Source organism: Trachurus trachurus (assembly GCF_905171665.1).
Source record: "Trachurus trachurus genome assembly, chromosome: 14".
In the NCBI taxonomy this organism is placed as follows: domain Eukaryota; kingdom Metazoa; phylum Chordata; class Actinopteri; order Carangiformes; family Carangidae; genus Trachurus; species Trachurus trachurus.
In genome coordinates this window covers 21,389,080-21,408,309 of record NC_139903.1, presented here as the reverse complement: position 1 = coordinate 21,408,309, position 19,230 = coordinate 21,389,080, and the positions used below count along the sequence as shown (strand labels likewise).

The 19,230-nt window shown below is 38.9% G+C and overlaps 1 protein-coding gene across 4 annotated transcripts; it reads right to left on the bottom strand.

The window, feature by feature from the left end:
* Positions 1-1,598: 1,598 nt before the first annotated feature.
* Positions 1,599-17,303, bottom strand: slc25a14 (solute carrier family 25 member 14). 4 transcript variants are annotated; one of them, XM_083987211.1, is made up of 9 exons: positions 17,119-17,303; positions 16,434-16,538; positions 15,493-15,631; positions 14,414-14,508; positions 8,967-9,052; positions 8,668-8,763; positions 8,126-8,250; positions 7,759-7,972; positions 1,599-7,527 (listed from the first exon to the last, which is right to left on the bottom strand). In XM_083987211.1, exons 2-9 carry the CDS (start codon positions 16,495-16,497, stop codon positions 7,486-7,488), a joined length of 861 nt encoding a protein of 286 aa, XP_083843337.1. In that variant the 5' UTR covers positions 16,498-16,538; positions 17,119-17,303; the 3' UTR covers positions 1,599-7,485. The 4 variants fall into 4 exon arrangements, with proteins under 4 accessions (XP_083843337.1, XP_083843338.1, XP_083843336.1 ...); XM_083987212.1 differs by having other exon boundaries at positions 16,434-16,527; positions 17,119-17,294; XM_083987210.1 differs by having other exon boundaries at positions 16,434-17,294.
* Between the last annotated feature and the right edge of the window lie 1,927 nt (positions 17,304-19,230).

The following is a 19,230-nucleotide window of genomic DNA, read 5'->3' as shown; positions in this document are numbered from 1 at the left end:
GTCTCTCCTCTCAGGTCTATCCAATGAGTTGAGACAGACAACGTCTGACATTCATGTCTCATCACAGTTGGTAATTCTTTAGTCAATCTAAAATCTTTTCTCCTCTCTCTCTTCTCTAAACTCTCTCCTCTCTATCTCTTCTCTAAACTCTCTCCTTTCCATCTCTTCTCTAAACTCTCTTCCCTCTATCTCTTCTCTAAACTCTCTCCGCTCTATCTCTTCTCTAAACTCTCTCCTTTCCATCTCTTCTCTGAACTCTCTCCTCTCTATCTCTTCTCTAAACTCTCTCCTTTCCATCTATTCTCTAAACTCTCTTCCCTCTATCTCTTTTCTAAACTATCTCTTCTCTAAAATCTCTCCTCTCCATCTCTTCTTTACACTCTCTCCATCTCTTCTCTCTATGTCTTTTCTAAACTCGCTCCTCTCTATCTCTTCTCTAAAATCTCTCCTCTCCATCTCTTCTTTAATCTCTCTCTCCATCTCTTCTCTAAACTCTCTTATCTCTATCTCAAATGAAACCATAATAAAAAATAAAACAATAAAATCTCTGTTGAAAGAACACAACTCTCCAGAGGCAGTTCTGAAAGCCTTGACACCACAGGATAGCCCTGTTGATTAGGAAACCATTCAAGCATGGGGTCTAACTCTAGTTCCTCTTATGTCTCTCCTCTCAATTTATCCAATGAGTTGAGGCAGACAACGTCTGACAATTATGTCTTATCACAGTTAGTTCATCTAAAATCTTCTCTCCTCTCTCTTCTGGAAACTCTCTCCTCTCCAACTCCCTCTTCTTGCTTTTCTCAAATAAAACTAAAACAAATAAAACACTTATCAAAAATACTTTCTGAACTCTTGAAATTATTAACAACCGTTAGTTTCAACTGTATGGCTAAAATAAATCTGTTTAAGTTTTCTCACTTATTTTTAACCACTTTTTTGTGAAACATTGTTATAGGTTTCAAAAGATTTCACAACTTTTTATCACAAGCAGTGACCTAGTACATCACTGGGTCAGAAAGGTTTGTACTAATCATTTGTAATCATCTCCTCAAATATTAGTTTGATAGTATACAGTGCTGTTATTGAGATCCCACAGGCTCCCACATGTTCTTAAAAGTGTACAGAAAAGAAAATTGAATTTAAGCCCACTCTGGGTCATAAAATTAATGTAATAACTCATATTTCAGACGATGTAGGCCAAACTTTGTGCAAAATTCTATTTTTGAGTAAATCCGGGATGAAAGTGTGTATTTTTTTTTCCGCATTGGATAATGCAGGCGCACGGATTATACGTCAGCCTGCACACGATTCACCAGCCACTGATATTGGATCCGTCATCCGTCATTCAAACGTCTGAGACACGCACATAATAATGGTGGGTGTTGCTATGTTAATTTGATGCTTTGTTGCTCATCATCATCTCTTACACATTCTTGGGGAAAATATTATTCTGAAATACTCCATGTCTAGTGCAGGAGCCATTTTCTTTTCTGCCATTAGGAGCTCTAATATTTTCTATGCACAATTAAAATTATTTTTTAATTCAATCAAATTATTCAAGTGAAAAGAAATAAACATAAAAAGAAACGATCACAGCATATATTTTATTTAAGTGAACACTGAATTTATATAAAGCCAAATCCATTCTGTCAAAGAAAATGAAAACTAAAAAAGTGCTCTCCACCATAAAAATTTGTTGGGTAAACAAGCGAAAGGGTAGATAAATAGACAGTAATGTTACAAGCTAACACCAAAGTGCAAATGATCAGTGGACGTGATGAGAAAATTTACAAAAATATTTATAGATTTTCTTATCCATGATAATAGTTTCCATACTCAAAGTATCCTAAAATCAGAATGACAAAACACCTTGCCTGAGCTGAAGCCTCTTCAACAGCATTTTGATGGAAGTGGGACAGTGGGACACTACACACAAACCTAGGCTACATGAAGTTTGTAGTAAAAGTCGCACTACATTGGCATTAAGATTAGATTTAATTAAAGGAGGCATCAACTTAATGTCCAGAGACAACAATTCAAGTCAAACTACAGGTTCTCAGGCTGTTTCTCTGCTCTGTTCAGGAGGAATATGTGACTGGAATCCAATATTTAATTCATGCAGAATATCGACTTTAAACAGTTTAAAAATGTGGGTTTTGTTTAGTGTGTTGAGATAGGGACACTGCGCTCTGGCCAGGGAAACAAAATGTAAAAACAAAACAGACTTGCGTCAATGACAGGCAGAGAAACATGCTGCAAGGGGAAAAGTCACATTTGGAGGAGAAGGTGTTGAGGTTGTGAAGAATAAATAGACAAATCTGGAACTAATTTTGTGGTAAAACAAATAGAAAAAAAAAATCTAAATAAACTACCATATACCAAGAGCATTAAAAGAATGAAACCTTAAAAAAAACAAAAAAAAAACACACAACACATGGCACACACTGGTGGGGAAAAACATTTTGCAGCGACTCTTAAACAATTTTCAGATTGTTTCTATCAATCACAAGCTCTAATAAACACAAAGCACTACAGAATCACAATCAGTTTATTTATGGAGTAAAAAAAAAATTCATCAAGCTCCTCTGCAAAAAACACAAACAATCTTTCATATCATTTCATTTCAAGTGTGTTCTATGATTAGGGACACAGAGCAGTTTTGTTGAATGAAAAACCCATCTGTCGTTGACTGAAATGCAAAGGGCCTTAACAACGAATGGATGGTGACAATCCCACTCTGACTTAAGACCAGGGACAGGACAGTCGCTGTTTGCCACAAACCATTCAACAATGTGATCTCTGCTGGTGCACCCTAAAGGGGCCCGGGGTGAACTTCCATGCTGCTCAGACAGTTTATTAGCCACCTATACACACTTGGCTAAGGAAATGGACGTGTTCAAAGTAAGGCCACATGAGAGTCCTTTTTAAATTAATTGTGAATTCATTCATATTTTGACCCCCATTTGCAGCGTTGACTAAGTATTTGCAGATTTGTCTCACAGCACCGCTTTCTGATGTGAGCAGTGAGTAAAATCTCAAAAGAGAAGGTGCTGGACAATCTGGGAAACAAGGAAAACAGCTACCCTAGTAAATATGTTTATTAGTACCGCTCAAGTATAACTGTGTTATATCTAAAAGAATGAAAACATGAATGTAAGTTGTGGTACATGCTATAAATATTTCCTGACAAGCAATTGTTTGTTTGCCAACCCACTATTTCTCTGAGGTGATCGTATAACACATAACTCCACTTGTAACCACAGCTGCCTTTTTAAAACACATTTCCCAAAATGCCGAGCTACTCCTTCAAGAATAACTTACGACACCGCTCTGTCAAAGAAACAAACAAACTGTTGTCACTATGAATTTACAGACAAGTCAATATTCTTCTTTTCTTTTGGTTGTCATGTTCCGCTACGCGCTGTGCACATTAAGGAAGCTCCATCTGTTCACCATGAACATAAAATACTGATAAAGGGAATGAGTACTTAATAAAAGCCATTAATGTAGCAGACTCGGAGCACTTGCAAAAACACAAACTTAACCCACAAAATTGTTTTCCCAACAGTAAAATCAAATAAAAAGCTAGCATGAGCATTATATATTGTGAAAGGAATTAAAGCAGGAATGAAAAGCAGCCTCAGCTACACTGTATTCAGGTTCACTGAACACAGTGGGTAAATAAATATAGGTCAAAATACCTAGAAAACAGAATAAAACTCTGCATAAGCTTAAAATATAAAATAATAAAATGGTGCTAAAAACCAATTTGCCAGAATTACAACTTTATTACAACACAAACAATCAGAGTTAAGCGAGAGGAGGACTGTCATTTGGATCCACTGCTGTGCTGGGCTTCTCCACTTAACTTTAAAGTTCAGTTAGTTTCCATAAATAGGTAGGTAACAGAAACACAGCTGTGGTCGCATCACTACAGAATCTACATTCACAACAATGTGGCAAGCAGCGCACAAAGCGAGTTGTTGGTCAACATAAAGCAGCTTTAGCACACACCATTAATTGTTTTGAGATGCATGAAGGCTCTTGTAACTCTTTAGATTTCAACAGGTTTCAAAATGTTAAAGTGACCTTACGAAGTACGTTTATCATGTTCAAGCATTATAACTTATGTCCAATTCATTATCTCCACACTAATACGTACAAATCTGAAAGAGCTATTTTCTAAAAGGTTCCTTTCCACACTGACATCCTCAGGTGTTTTTCCTATTTTGCGATTCATGCTACAATCTATGAAATGTGACAAACATTTGACAAATTCCTTCATGATATTGAATTACCTATTTACCTTTTGGGGTTAGGGCTCGGGTTCATCAACTAACTAAACAAAAAAAATGTTTTGGAACTAAAAACAGTTAAGTAACTGTTCTTTTCCATGCTAAAATAAAATAAAAATAAAAAATCTCAGCATTTTGAAGCATCTTCAGTTGGTGGATGAAACCCAAAACCAAAGACTGGATTGTGTTTTTACATCGATCGGTGTTATCTGTCACTGGCTCACACAAACATACGCTGTATGTCCACATGACCTCTGACCTCAGTCCTAGACCTGTAGCTACTCCTACGATTAACCCCCTGGTCTCAGACAGTGATCATCTACAGTGTGAGCTGATTTTCATTCACCTGAATGAATGGTTACGTGACAAAGCTGATTTAATGCCACATGAGCCCACTCAGACTCTCTCTGGGGAAGGGAAGGGTTACGAGTGAAACAGGAGCAAAACTGAAATGGCTCAGAAAAGCATGACTGCTGAGGTAAAAGTGCACATCTCACAACAGCATCAACATGTATTGAAACTATTTACTTCAGGATTGACAACTGTGAGCACCATGTGTGGACAGTAAAACTACAAAACCCACTGACTCAAAGTGGTAATGAGGCAACAGAAAGGGCAAAGGAGCAACAGTGTCCTAGAAGATAATCAACCGGGGATACTGTATATGAAAAGCAGAAACACACTACACTGATCTGGAGTCAAACACACACTCAAAACGAAGCCTCCCAAACCGATATAAGCTTCTTGTTTTGTGTTTGTTGCAGATTCACACTGAAACAATGACAAAATGAAGTACACTTACAAACTGCAAATAGCAAACTAAAAACTGCTTTGACGTGAGGACAGACTTGACTGTCCCACAGTGAAATGTGAAATGTAGTTAACAGACAACGGCTGGGAAAAAAATACAGAATGTCAGACATGAATAGCTCCGACCACAGCTTGCAGAATAAATAACCACTCCTTCGAAGGTTTACCGTCTTGTGGTGATGTTTGACACCAGAGACCGGGTTCAGCTCAGGACCCGGTGATTGTGGATTCTGGGATTGGGATCAACACAATAAGGAAAACTGGGAAAATTCTCTAAGTGCAATCAAAGATTGATTTCCCATCATCCAAAGAAACCAAGATGAAGCCAAGATGATTCACAATCTGCTGCTCAAATACAACCGACCAGGGATTAGAATCAACAGAGATAATTGCCCACAGCTGTTTATGTAGAAAAGTGCTGCTGGAGTTTCTATGACAGCAGATTTTTAATCTGCGTCAGTGCTACAGTACAGAATTCACCATGTTTGGCCTTTACAGAAGAAAAACGACCACGTGATGGAAGCTGCGCAGCCACAAAAGATCATCTTAGAAAATCTTGTTGGGGGAAACCTTTAAAAAATAAAATGTTGCTGTGACAATAACCAGTTTTTTAACAGTAATAAAAACACAAAAAATATAATATCTAACATCTAAAAAAAAGGTGGATGAAAGCGTGAGGTCACCTGTGGTGAAAATAAAACTTCAATGAGTCCAATGACAGAAAATTAGCATTCATGTGTTTGTAATCATTACTACTCAGATGTTGAATTGATGTTGATTAAAAAATTTAAAGAAATTTAAAAAAAATCAATTTGGTCTGTTTTTACATGGCCAGAGTTCAGATAATGTGTTTCACAAATTCAGTATATTATAACTACAGTGACTTTCAAATACCGTACTTTCCAACACATAGCTGCTCCTGCAGAGCAACCTTTCTTCTTTTTTTTCGGATTAGCTGCAATCAAAAGAATCATTTGCAAATAAATTGAACCAAGTTTGCTGGAAACACAGTTTGGCACAAAGGCCCCTTCTCTCTGCTCTCTTTCCACGGCAGCTGTCTCTTTTCCATTTGTGTTAGGACTTTACCTCAAACGAGAGACGTAATGGTAAAAATAGCGCATCAAGGCATCATATGTACAGGTTGACATGCCAAAGGCATACAACCACCTATATGTGAATGAATCTGTACAGCCATTTACATTGTGTACTGGACTGTTGACTGTGGCGTAATAATGACATATGGCAACAAATCACAACTCATTAAGTCCTAATACTACAACAAAAAATAAAGCAAAATTATTCCCCCATCCCATTCCAAAAAAAAAAAAAAAACTTCAAGAGTGACTTATCTGGATTCAGTGATTCTTGAACATTAAAAAAAGACATTTTGGTTGTCAGTGAATAAGACAACAAAGTGTCTCCCTTTCTCATCAGACGCTTTGGTTCAACAGGTTTCCTGATTGTTTTCTTTAACTTCACAGAATATTAACCAAAAACAATCAATACATAGAAAAAAAACTTTTTCCCAGCTTTGGAGTAACAGAAGTTGGAGTGTTGAGTGATTTTCTGGCAAATAAACCACTAAAATATTAACATCAAAATGTAAAATTTCTTTATGGCCCTTTTCTGACCAAAGATCCTTGTACATCACCAGGTTATTATCAGACATAACCCAGGTGGAGTGCTGCTTACAGCGTGAACTCATTCTGTGCAGTAACTACTTGTAACAGTCCGTTGGTCGATTCTACGTCTCTTCCATGCAAAGTCCTCAACATTCAGATAAATCTGAGTTATTTTCCAACTACTTTTCATGCCGTGCCTGTGCCCTGAAAACACAGGCCTTCTACACATCATTCACTTCTAAATTCCAATTTCAACTGCGGAGTCATGCATGTCCGAAATGACATTCTGCAATGCCCAGATGTAAGGATAAAATAATTTCCTATTTTACCAGATGTATTTATAAATGAAGAGGTAACCATTCCCCATCTTTTTTCATTCAACTCACCCAATCCACAGAGGTCAACTCTGTCTTTCTCATCAGCTCTTTCAGTCTTCAGCTACAAGCAGACATTTAGCTGCCTGAGGAGTTTCAACGGTGGTTGAGGGTGACATTAAAACATCAAAGCAACAATCCTTCAAACTGCATGAAAAAAACAACAACCAAGTGACAACAAATAAAACATTCAAAAAAGGGAGAACTCAGTGAAAGATTTTGATGAGCATGGGCACATGACTGACGCTGTGTTGTATCGTTTAAATGGATTTGGAGGGGAGTGTGAAAAATACTGGTGTCAAAACTCCAGGTGCTGCCGTGCTCACACTCCACTCATCCCTGACACAGTCTAGCAGACCAGCGAAGTCCCACTTCCTGCTGGCGTTAAAACGGGAGCTTCTTCAGCTGCTCGAAGGTGATGAAGAACTGAGACGCGTGTTGAGGAAAACTTCACTGGGAGCTGCTCTGAGCTCTGAACTGAGAGTTGTTACAGTTGATACATTTCATGGTCTAAAATGTTTCTTTTCAACGTGTTTACAGTCTGATGAACAGTGTATCACACAAATCAAACCTTTCAGATCCTATTCTATGTTTTTTTTTTTCTTACTGTTTCCTGTTTTTCTCACCTGAGGAAACTCTGCAGGTTTAAAAGGATACGATGATGTTCCAGGGCCCCAGTCGCAGCCAGTTCGGCCAGAATCCTTTATAGAGAGCAAAGAAGCCCTCGTTCTTCCACGTCTGCATCACACCATCCAGCGTCCCTTTGTACATGGGGGCTCCTGACAGGACTCGCTGGTTCATCATACGAGTCCTGACCACGTCTACAGGGTTGGAGGCCAGAGCCCCCGCCAAGCCACATGTGAAACTGGAACTGTTAACACACATACAGACATGGACAAGGTTAACAAACCAGGACAAAGCCGAGTTTCGTTCAAAAGTCAAATGTCCTCCTTTTTTAAAAACTAGCTAAAATACTCAATCACTGATGTGAGGTCTTAAAAGTTTAAGAATGATTAAAACTAACATGAAATGAGTCAAAATGGTGTCTCCCATGGCGCCAGAGCGAAGCAGGTGCTTCTTCGTTATGTCATAGACAGGAAGTTCCACCCCGACGACAATGGCTGCTCGCTGCGCTGTGGGAATGACGCCCTGTAAAAAAGGAGGGTAAAGAAAATGAGTCTTTACAACAGGCATATAACAAGTTTAAATATAGCTATAGCTTTGTGCTAAGCTAGGCTAAACATATCCTGGACCAATCTCTGAAGTGACTGCATCTTCAGTACAGCAACTGAGCAGTGGGTACTGAGTACTGAGATGAGAAGATCGCTGCAACTCTTATGCATTAACTACAGCCGATGTCTGATTAGCTTAGCTTCACACAAAGCTTAAAGATTAAAAAAAGTTGGTTCACCAGCTCCTCTTTACACATTATAGTATATGCTGTTTGTACCCAAAGTAAAGTAAAAAAAAATGTCTCACCCCGTTATCCCACAATCCTAATCTCCCACTCTCAACACACACATAATGCACATACACATCCCCACACAGAGTAAATGCAGCACTCACTCTCCACAGTCCTCTGGTGCCCTCTGTCTGGTAGATGTTCATGAAATTGGACATCATGCTGCCTTGGAGCAGACTGCCCTGAGCTTGCATCCTGATCTGGAACAATTACAACAACAAAAGTACATTAAAAAAAAAATCAAATTTTCATCGTTCATTGTAAAGTCAGATGTTTTATCACTATAATAGACATGGTTTGATGGGATTTTGAAGGGCTGAATGGTCAGTGGATTCAACCTGAAAATGCCTACGAGTAAAAGGCTCGAAAGCTTTGACATTTCAGTCCAAGTCTCCTTATTCACCTTGAGGACGTCAGTGGGGTTGGCCAGAGAGGAGGACAGAACTCCGGAAACAACACCACAGAAGACATTGATGACCATGGTCTCGTCTATCAGAAAAGAAACAAGGGATGATATTAATTACAAAAAAGAAAAGAAAAAGCAGTACAAAGCGTATCAACACGATGCAACTAAGATTAGCCAGTGATTTACTATGTACAGGTATCTAGAGGGACGGTGTGGCATTGCCATACACAAAATCCCTTATGCAGACTCTCCACTTTAAGAAATTGTGTCACTTTGAATACACTGGTTGATTTTGTTTGGCTGAAAAGGTGACGGATGGACAGCTGTATACTAATTTACCTTGTAGTTAAATTATTTCAAATCTGTTACATTATGTATGTTTGGAGGACATGGGAATACAGTGAGTCTAGTCTGTGAACAACCAGCTTATAAGAAATTACTTCTGCGTGAAACAAGTTATATTCTGCATTTAAAAATGGATATGGTTTTAAGTAGACCAACACCATAACTGATCCAGTATGTGTGGTCACTGGTACTCTGGGGTTCTAGTAGCTTTAGTTGTATTGGATTTCATACAGGACCACTGACAAGATGTTTTAATAATAATAATAACTTAAATTTACTGTATATAGCACTTTTAGCATTGCAGTGGTGTAACGAACATGAAACAAGAATGGGTCGCAAAATAAAGGGACAGGATATTGACACATCCAGTACAACTCATAATTCGCCCTCAATACGTGGTCTATCTTTTAGTAAATATCTTCCTTTAGTTTCACTTGACCAAATAGTAGTAGTAGTTACTATTACCATCAGTGGACTCTAGTATCACTCAGGCTTAGAATAAATGTAAAGCTTTTTTGGAGGCAGATGGCAACCTACCATGGTCTGGCTTCTGTTAAAGGTTTCTACCTTTTTATAATGGCAGTTCTTCCACACCAATGTGCGTTTGCCCATGGCATCATGTTGGGTCTCTGTAAATAATATAATTAAGAGTAGATTTGCTCTATATGGATATGCCATCATGCGATAATTTGTGTTTGGCACCAAGTAAATAAAACAGATTTCTTTCTTCACTATAAGTCTTCTCTGATCCAAACAATCCTCAGTGTGTTGAAAGTGACACAAAAAGGTACTAACATTAAAATAAAACTCTATGTCGTATTTGTTACAAGCTATAAGCAAAGCTACAAATTTAGGATGACTATGAAAATGACTATAAAAAAAGGTGTCCTACAGTGAAGTGATCTTTTTCCACTGTGACATGGCTTGCCTAATGTCTTCAAACAAGTTTTGAGGTTTGCTTAGATCCACTTGGAGCACTAAATGGGTGGAGTTAACTGTATCATAAGCAATACAAGTGGTTGGCCACAAAGCCTTGTTAACAGTCTAAACTTCCTCATACACACACACTCATATTGTGTAACACTCCCCCTGTGTGCCATTTCAAGCAAATCAAAACAAACCTTGATGTTATTCCATTACATCATTATTATTCTTATTATGATCAATACATTATTATATTATTGCACGAGAGGTCTGTTGGAGAGACTGCACATTACATCGACTTAAAATGAACAGAAATCATTGTTAGCTATTAGCCTCGGCAGAGTGTTAGAAAGTGGTGGATCTCATTAGTAGTAACCCAGAACGGTGTGTAAGAGTACAGCAAGAAAAAAGGAGGAGGAGGAGGAGACAAAAAAATAATGGATTGAGTTTGGAACAATAGTTACAGTGATCCTTGATCAATCTGACCAACAGTTAGTGTGGCGCTCCTCACGCCGCTCATTTTTTGGGGAGGGGAACGGGCGTTCGATCCCACCACAACCACAGGGCAAACCCAAGCCTGCATCAAAACAAGCATTCAAAACACAGTGGCACCAACGTGGCACAGGGCATGCAGAGTGGAAAGACAAACAATGACAGCAACAAAAAAAAGAGTGCTTTGTATTTTGGCAAAACACACATCGTAAAAAAGGTAAATCTTCATCTCCCTTGCTGTACGTTCACACCAAAAGCGTCTTTAACGTCTGCAGAGTAGACGCTCTGGTCACTGGCATCTCGCTAAAGGGGCGGGACTTTCAAGTAGCGCTGAAGATGTGTCCATTCAGGCTCTCTCAATTTCTCCTGCTGTGGGAATCCCGGTCTGCAATTGGCTGCTGCTTCATTTCATAAAGTAGCATCTCTCAACTTCAATTTGATGCTCTGGGCGCTCGCATCGCGACGCCCCGTCGATGCCGGCGTCCATTGAAAATGAATGACTTCCGGCCGCCACAACGCTCCCGGCGCTTTTGGTGTGAATGCACTATTAGATTTACACCTCCCTTTTCTCTTTAGATTCACAATCACTCATATTTTCATTAAGTGCATTGAAGGCACAAGACATTCACCCTGGTTTGTTGGTGAAACAGATGCTTAAGTTGCAAATATGCAAAGTTATCTTATTTTGCAAGTTAAATTATGCAGTCTATTACTGTGTGATAGGATCATTGCAGTCTGTGTTTTGCTTTCTTTCCAAAATGGACAGTAAAGGCTTAATCTAATGTTTGTGTGTGAAATGCTGTCCTGGTGTCACAGCGTTAGCTTAGCTTTGCCTAAAGATAGGCAGCAGATGGTTGCCATGTTTTCCCTTGCTGATTGTGCACACAGCAAAACCTGCTGACACTGTTATATCTGGCAAGTAGCACTGTAGCCAGAGATGCTGCACAGAGGTAGCAGGTGAATGAATGAGCTGTTGTTTGCTAAGAAATAGCTTCATCTTGCAACTCCCCCCCCAAAAATTACATTTCTGGTGACACATCTTTGTGTTGGATGGTATGTTTTTTTTTTCCACTTGAGTCAGGTTAGTTGTTTCTACCTGCCTTTTCCTTTTATAGAAGTCCAGTAGAGAAGTACAAAATAAAACTCTGTCCTTCCTCTAATCACTCCTCTCTGTTTTCCAAGCTCTATTCCATTATTCATATAATAAAGCTTCAGTACACTAATTGGCCATTAAATATTGAGGGAAAGAGAGAGAGTTAAGAGAAACAAATGATAGTGAAAAGAAGGACAAATTCAGACCAGAGTAATGAGAAGGTTAGATAAAGAATGACCAGGGCACTCAGGAAAAAGAGGGATGACAAATAAAGAAGCAGACAGAGAGGGAATAAAACACAGAGAGAGATAGAGCCTGTGAGTCTCCGAAAAGCTGCTGGTACCAGCCAATCGCTGATAAATATTGTGCAAACCCATCAGAGCTGATAACTGAAGTGTCTCTCTGCGCCTGTCAACACACAGCATGAAGTGATGCTCTGAGCACCTGCCAACACTGATTCACTGTCTGCTTTACTGGGATTTTCATCTCTATTGTCGAGACGGCCTCTTCCTGCCCACTTTACCTTTTCTATGTTTTTGTCCAGATGCGTTGTTGCTGACTGGTTTCTGTGCTGCAGATGCATCAAGTGCAGAAAGGTTGTGACTGGTTGTGTTATTAACTACACAGAGACCAACAGCAACTGTTAGTTATTCGTGTAAACAAAGCATGTATTGATGGATAGTTATAAAGGGCAGCCATTCATGATTATTTTGTATCTATTCCTGTTAATGCCGTTAATATTTTTCTCAGTTAACCATGTTGTCATTGTGTTAGGCCAACGGTTTTTTATGTCTGACTACCAGTCCAAAATTACATACTCAAATTTGAGAGGTTTCAATTGTTTGACTTACTGATAACTTTTTTTGTGGCTGCTTTCCTTCTCTCTTTTTGTGTCATATTGTTAAAAGCAGCTACTGCACATGTTTCATGAAGCGCTGACTGATTTGAGAAGTTAGAGTCTAAAACGAATGCAGCCCTATTTCCATGTCAGTTAAAGCACAGCAGCACTTATAGTTGCAATGTAAATGTAATCTGACTTTTTCTGTCTGCACTATTCACCATCCATACCACCCGTCCTTCCTCCCTGGAAGCTCTTTGCCTCTTATTTAGCTTGCAAATTAGTGCCGGCAGGTTAGCACACTCATTCTGCTCAGTCGGGTTAATGCAGGTTGTAATAGTGGCTTACGGCTGCACACTCAGACGCTCGTGTGGAATTGTTGCTGTGTAAACAAATCTGGTCAATGATGATTTGTTGGTAAGAATAAACATCACTGCACCAATATCACCAGGGTAAATTGCCGTACACTTCATTTGTTTGTGTATTGATCCCACATTATTTACTTTACCGATTCAAACTGTGATGGTACAATTAGCAGATATGATTGGACTTCATTGGCTCCCGTAGAAAATTCTCTTTTCCACATTTCTGAATTTATCAAAAGTGAAACCATCTTGTACTTGAAGCCATTTCAAACAAAACGTCATTTACATTCATCCACATCTGCACTGTAAACAGGTGTAATACCTACCACCAAAACACCCGACTTGCATGCAAAGTGCACCAACATAAACAACATCAGACAGGTTTGTGCGGTCTGAGGCGCACAAAATGTCCAAGCAGAAAAAAAAAGGGAAATGACGATAGAAGATAAAGCAGAATGCGGCATGAGCAGAGTTACAGACAAATGTATTGGTGCTGCCTTTTGAAGTTTACAAACACACTAACAAAGATTTTTTGAAAGCCATAACATTTTTTGCTCCAGTACATTACTGACTTGTTTAGTTTATGACATTGAAATAAGATAAATTTAAATCAAGATACTATTAAATATCCTTAAAACACTAAGTTGACAGTAGTTTGAGCCATGCTCAGTGTCAGTGTCAGTCTTTCTTGGTGAATTCAACTGAATAGTCCATACACCTCAAGGAAAGTTTATTCAGTGAACCCATATTCTTAACTGTATAAAATTATCTATTTGTCTTGTGTGGAGTAAATGTATTATATCTCACTACTGATGAACATCTGCAACCTTTGCTGCTCCAAAGAGCCATCAGTCAAAGGTGAACTGCATGTGGGGCTTACGCCTTGGCTTTCACGCTACATTAGTAAATTCCACTATATTCTTTCTCCTCTTCATCTGATAACTGGATAAAATGTAAATCTAGTAAAATGGCTTGACTGCTACTGACAGAGTATCTCTGTTCCTACTACTCTCACCAGTAATTTCAGGTTGTTTGTTTTTCCTTATTTACAAACCAAGTTGGTTTTAAGGAGTGTTTCTCAGGTGTAAGATATTAATAGAATATTAATATTCTTAATTGAATATACAGCGCTGCCCATCGTCAGTGTCCTGTAATGTACTGTTGGGCACAAATGAGTGTCTGTGAATGTTTCCCCACACTAATTTCTTACTTTCCAAGATTTTAAGTGACTTCTTTGACACCATCTATCTTAAGCCTGTGAATTAAAAAGCCAGTCTCTTTCACTGTAGACAGACTGGACGTTAAAATGAACGGGATTATAAGAGAAGTTAGCGGAAAGGAAGAAGAAAGGACACAGGGTATTTCAGGGAGAAATGGTGACACCCACCTTCTGGATGAGCGACAAACAGCCTCTTCAGAGAGTTGTATGTTCCTATCTTGATTGTCCCATAAGAAGCTTGTCTCAAGAGAGCAGGGGAGATCCTGAGGGGATAGGTACATTATATTTATAACCTGAACCATGTGTGTTAAATGAAAGCAGGAGATGGGGCTTATCATTTACTTCCCTCACCCAAATTTTTTTCACTTGGCTTAGGATGGATGCAAATCAACAAAATGTCTGCTCAATTGCAGAGCGTGACATCCAGGCGTGTTGTCTATGACTCATACCCACTGCTTTAAAAGCTTCTTCTTATCTAGTTTCAAAATGGAATACATTCTCTGTCCCACTGGGCTTTGATCATATCTGTAGCTGCAACAGTTCAACCACCCACAAAGTAACGCAGCTCTCTGTGCAAAGCTCATTTCTGCATGTTGCACTGAACACATGCTGTTTTCATTTGGATGGAGTAAGACGTACAAACTAGATTTACTCTTAACTGCCATCCCTCTCTTCCTGGGAAGCAGCAAGACATCTGAGACAGACTGTATCTTCTGTCCTGGACCTCAGTCTTCACTGCTGGAAACCTACGGAAATCTTATGATGCTTTTTTAGACTTACACTTCAAATCTGAATCCTGGGTTGAAGTGTATCAGCTCTCATTGAGGGTGCTCAGGTGAAAAACTCTTTTAAGCAGATGTGTGTTAAGAAAAGGCAGGTGTTCTTTGGTACCAGAGCTGATTGTGCAGACAGAATTAACCCCATTAAGCAATTACTGCTATATCACAGCCTGATCATTATATTCCCACCAACTAAATGGCAGTAATGGATATAGGAGTGCGCTTGCGTTCAAAGCAACACTGATGGCACCTACATCCCTGTCAGTGCTTGTCTAGGCAGTTCTATGAAAATAGATTCAGTAATAATTACATCAGTGATTCATCCCCACTTATTGCTCAATTGATGTAAAAAACAACAACAACAAAAACAGGCAATACAGGCACGACACATCAGTAACTGTGAAAGCTCAGTACAGCATATACTTGGTCTGATCTTGTGTCCCAAGAGCCATAAAAAATGTTCTATACCCAGAATACAACGCCCGGATGCCCTCCTCCTTGCCGATCCTGAAGAGGGCATGGAACATGCCTCTATAGCGCACCTCCGTGTACTGAGACTGACCCTGGACCTGCAGTCGGGTCTTAGTCAGGTCAATGGGAAACGTCCCTGAGGATTAAAAAAAAAAGTATTAAGAGTAAGAAAAAGAAAATGACAATATTGATTATCACCTGTGAAAAGAAAATGGGGTTATAAGAGGTAGGTAAATGTGTCACAAATGTGTTATGGTGCTGATGGCTCAATTAATAATGTCATGGTGGAATGGAAAGAAAAGCTACATTTATCACTTAAAAAAAAAGAAGGATTTTTAACCCAGTTCCAGTGTCATCTCTGTCCTGCTACTAAAAATGTCAATCAAAACACAGCAACATGAATAAAGACAAAATTAACTTGTAAAACTTTTTTTGTCTGTTTTTTTGGTTAGTTAGTTGTTGTTTTTTTGACTTAGGAAATGGGTTGAATATCTTTATCATGCATCATTTTTGCCTTACTGCTTGATTCAAATGTTACAGCATTACCTAAACTAGACAAACTAGGGCTAGCTACCAGGTTAAATGCTACAATGAAATTAACAGATTATTGTGTATTGTGGCAATTATAACGTCAGCAGTAAGGATATCTACCAATCACTCAACTGAACTCTAACTTTATATATTGTGTGTATTTGCAGTTGCAGGACAATGCATGCAATGTGCACCGCCACCAGAGCATGGATATTAATTCAGCTGGGTGCATCATTCCCGTCTTGAAGCCTGCACTGCCAACAGACGCAGGTGCAGAATTTTCCTATGGCTGCAAATTGAGAGAGCATTTGATTTCCATAAATGCTATACTGCCATTATCATCAAGACGTCTACAACCAGTATCATGTATCTCGCTTGGCGTCTCTGTGTTGTGTTGCATCACGTACCGAATTCTGCGACAATCGAGGCCATGCCTCCGTAGATGAACGGCTTCCAGTTCAAGTTGGTCATCTCCGCGGCGGCGGCGGCAGCTTCCACCTGCTGCAGCCCCGCTAAAAACAAGAGTAAGCCGCCGAGGCAGAGGTCAACACAGTGATGCAAACTCAGACTATACAACATGTCGAGAAATATTGAGCTCCAAAGATGCTACGGATCAACGAGGCTCCTCAGCATCAGCATCCCCAGCATACTGCGCCGGAAAGAGACGCCCGCTGTGTCGAACACCGCTAACAAAGCCATCATATTTGTTGTGGGGTTTCTATTGGCCGTTGGTTCTGTCAATCAAACACTTCAACGATCCGATTGGCCGACGTGTCGGAGGACAAACCATGACTGACAGTGACAGCAACAGTGTCCTTAGATTTAAAGTTATTTATTTTCGTTACCGCATGTAGTCATTTCACCAACACAGAATTAAACAAGTATTTATCACCTAACTTTATATGATGTGCGAGTTGAAAAACAAAAAACCGTGCCAGTGACAGTGTTCATCCGCGATGTCCGTGCCAACTGTGTCCAACGGTTAGCTCCAAACAGATGGCTGCTGCACACTAGGCTAACAGCTAGTCAGCTAACACTTCTGGAAAGTACTAGCCCGCTGGTTAGCGGGGTTACCGATTAGCAACTAGTTACCGTTACATTCAGCCGAGACGTCAACTGCCTGCGGTGTCGGAGTTGGTATCGGTATCGGTATCGCGGGCTGCTATTTCACGTGGTTTTCTATGACTTGATGCGTTTTCATGGCTTGACTTTGATAAAGTGCAAGCTGAAAACTTCTCGCCCACCGTTAGCTTCCCATTTCAGCTAATGTCAAGTACGCCAGTCAATGGTAAGAACAGGATATCCGTTCATATTTTCAAAGTAAAAGTCTCTCTCGACGAAATGAAGTAACTTAGGGTCATCACATGGTCATGATCTTCTTTTTACAGTCTATGGTCATGATGTAATGTAGAAAAACTGACAACAACAACAATAATAACAACAATACAAATAATAATAATTACTATGAGCTAATTAAAGTACATAATTAAGCCTACTTGTTTGGTTTAAATGATGAATAAAAACATCACTAGGTTAAAGATAAATGCTATTTTTTTATCAGCATCTTTATGCCTCAATGAAAACAATTAAGCAACATAGATTGATTATTGATATTTATTTTTTCTTCATTGGAGTGTTTACATTATATCCTACATAAAGAGTACAGTCTACATATTTTGAAATCATGATAATAAATAACTAAAAGTCAACAGACACACGTGCTGTAGCTATATTCAGTTTAAAGTCATCAATCATAGTCCAGTGTTTACACTCCATTCACCTATTAGCCACTGGATTTTTTTTTTTTTTTGCCTATAAATGCCTTGACAAAAAACTAACTTTTTGCCTCCACTATGGAGTAGTTAACACATTCGTTCAGTTCATACAAAAGTGAGAAAAAGTAGGTGATCACCACAATAAATACAACATCTTTTCAGGCACATGATATTAAAGCTCCTTCACTTCACTCAAGCATTTTCAACTTTAATTTGAGAATTTGCACAACAGAATGTGTGCTATTTTAAACTGTACAGAGAGTTCAGATGCATTACATTTGTCATAGAATCTGTTTTTACCTACAGGTGCCTACAGGTGACCCCTGACTTTTTGTGACCAAACATGTTTCATGCACTATCCATGTTTTTCAGTATGTATGCAGCAGATGAGAGACAGTGCTCATTAAAAGAAAGCATTGGCAGTTTATATCAACATATAGGCCTACATAACCTATGTTTTTTAAGTTGAGAAATGTCATTGTAGGCTCAGTCCCTCCCCTTTTAAAGAAATAGTCCCTATGAAACTTTTTTTTTTTTTTTTTTTTTACTTTTTGTGGATTATTTCATTTTTTTTTTATGTATTATGTGCTGTGAAAGACATTTTGCTGATGGAATTTTTAAAATGTAATATTCCATCTCTTACATTTACCTCCTCCATACTTGCAAGGTGGCAAATCGTATTTATAAATAAAGCCAACAACAGCATCTGCATGCAACTATACTGTAGGCTAAGTAAAGTATGTAAAATTAGTCAGAAAACAGGTTTACTGTGTGTAAAATGATCCAATCATCCCTCAAAGTAGTTTTAGCTGCCTATACTTGTATGCAATGACTTAATTTTTCATTTCCAAGTGCACCCTTGTTAAATAGGAAGCTCCACAGCAGCAAAGTACCAACAAATGGTGTTTCTAGCAAGGCAAATTTCACTAATTATATAAAGGACAATCTTTCAGCTTTAAAATTAGGCTGTCTTGTCTGATACTTTTGTTTTACCTACAGCTGTTACACATATTTGGAAAGCAAAAGCTATATGGTTTTTCTGTACTAAAGAGTAGGCCCTCACAGGTTGGAGCTGGATTCAATTGGTATTCCGTGATCTTCGTAGAGTTCACTTGAGCATTTACCTGGACCGTTTTTTCCACATTTTTGGACCTGTGAAGACCTCTGCTATGTTTGTTTTTAAGCTTCACTCTGAACAATATTCACACTCAGCTCCACATGATGAATAACTCTGGTCATTGTTAATGAAGGTATGGGAATATTTGCTCCGTAATGAAAGATTCCAGAAGTCCGGGAATTTCAACCAGCATCCTCCTGGTCACAGGGCTACCTCTTCAATTTTCATTTCTCATCAGTAAGCAGCACAGAAAACTTTAAAAGCATTTAAAAGATGACTGTTTCCACCTCACCTGCATCTCACACAGCAAAT

What these genes read in the sequence shown, in the direction of transcription:
- slc25a14 (XM_083987210.1), bottom strand. Translation starts at nt 16,605, where the DNA reads ATGTTGTATAGTCTGAGTTTGCATCACTGTGTTGACCTCTGCCTCGGC. An exon ending in GCACCAGAGGACTGTGGAGA is followed by an intron (nt 8,251 to 8,667) that starts GTGAGTGCTGCA and finishes CCTTTTTTACAG; the next exon opens with GGCGTCATTCCCACAGCGCA. An exon ending in ACCATTTTGACTCATTTCAT is followed by an intron (nt 7,973 to 8,125) that starts GTTAGTTTTAAT and finishes GTGTGTTAACAG; the next exon opens with TTCCAGTTTCACATGTGGCT.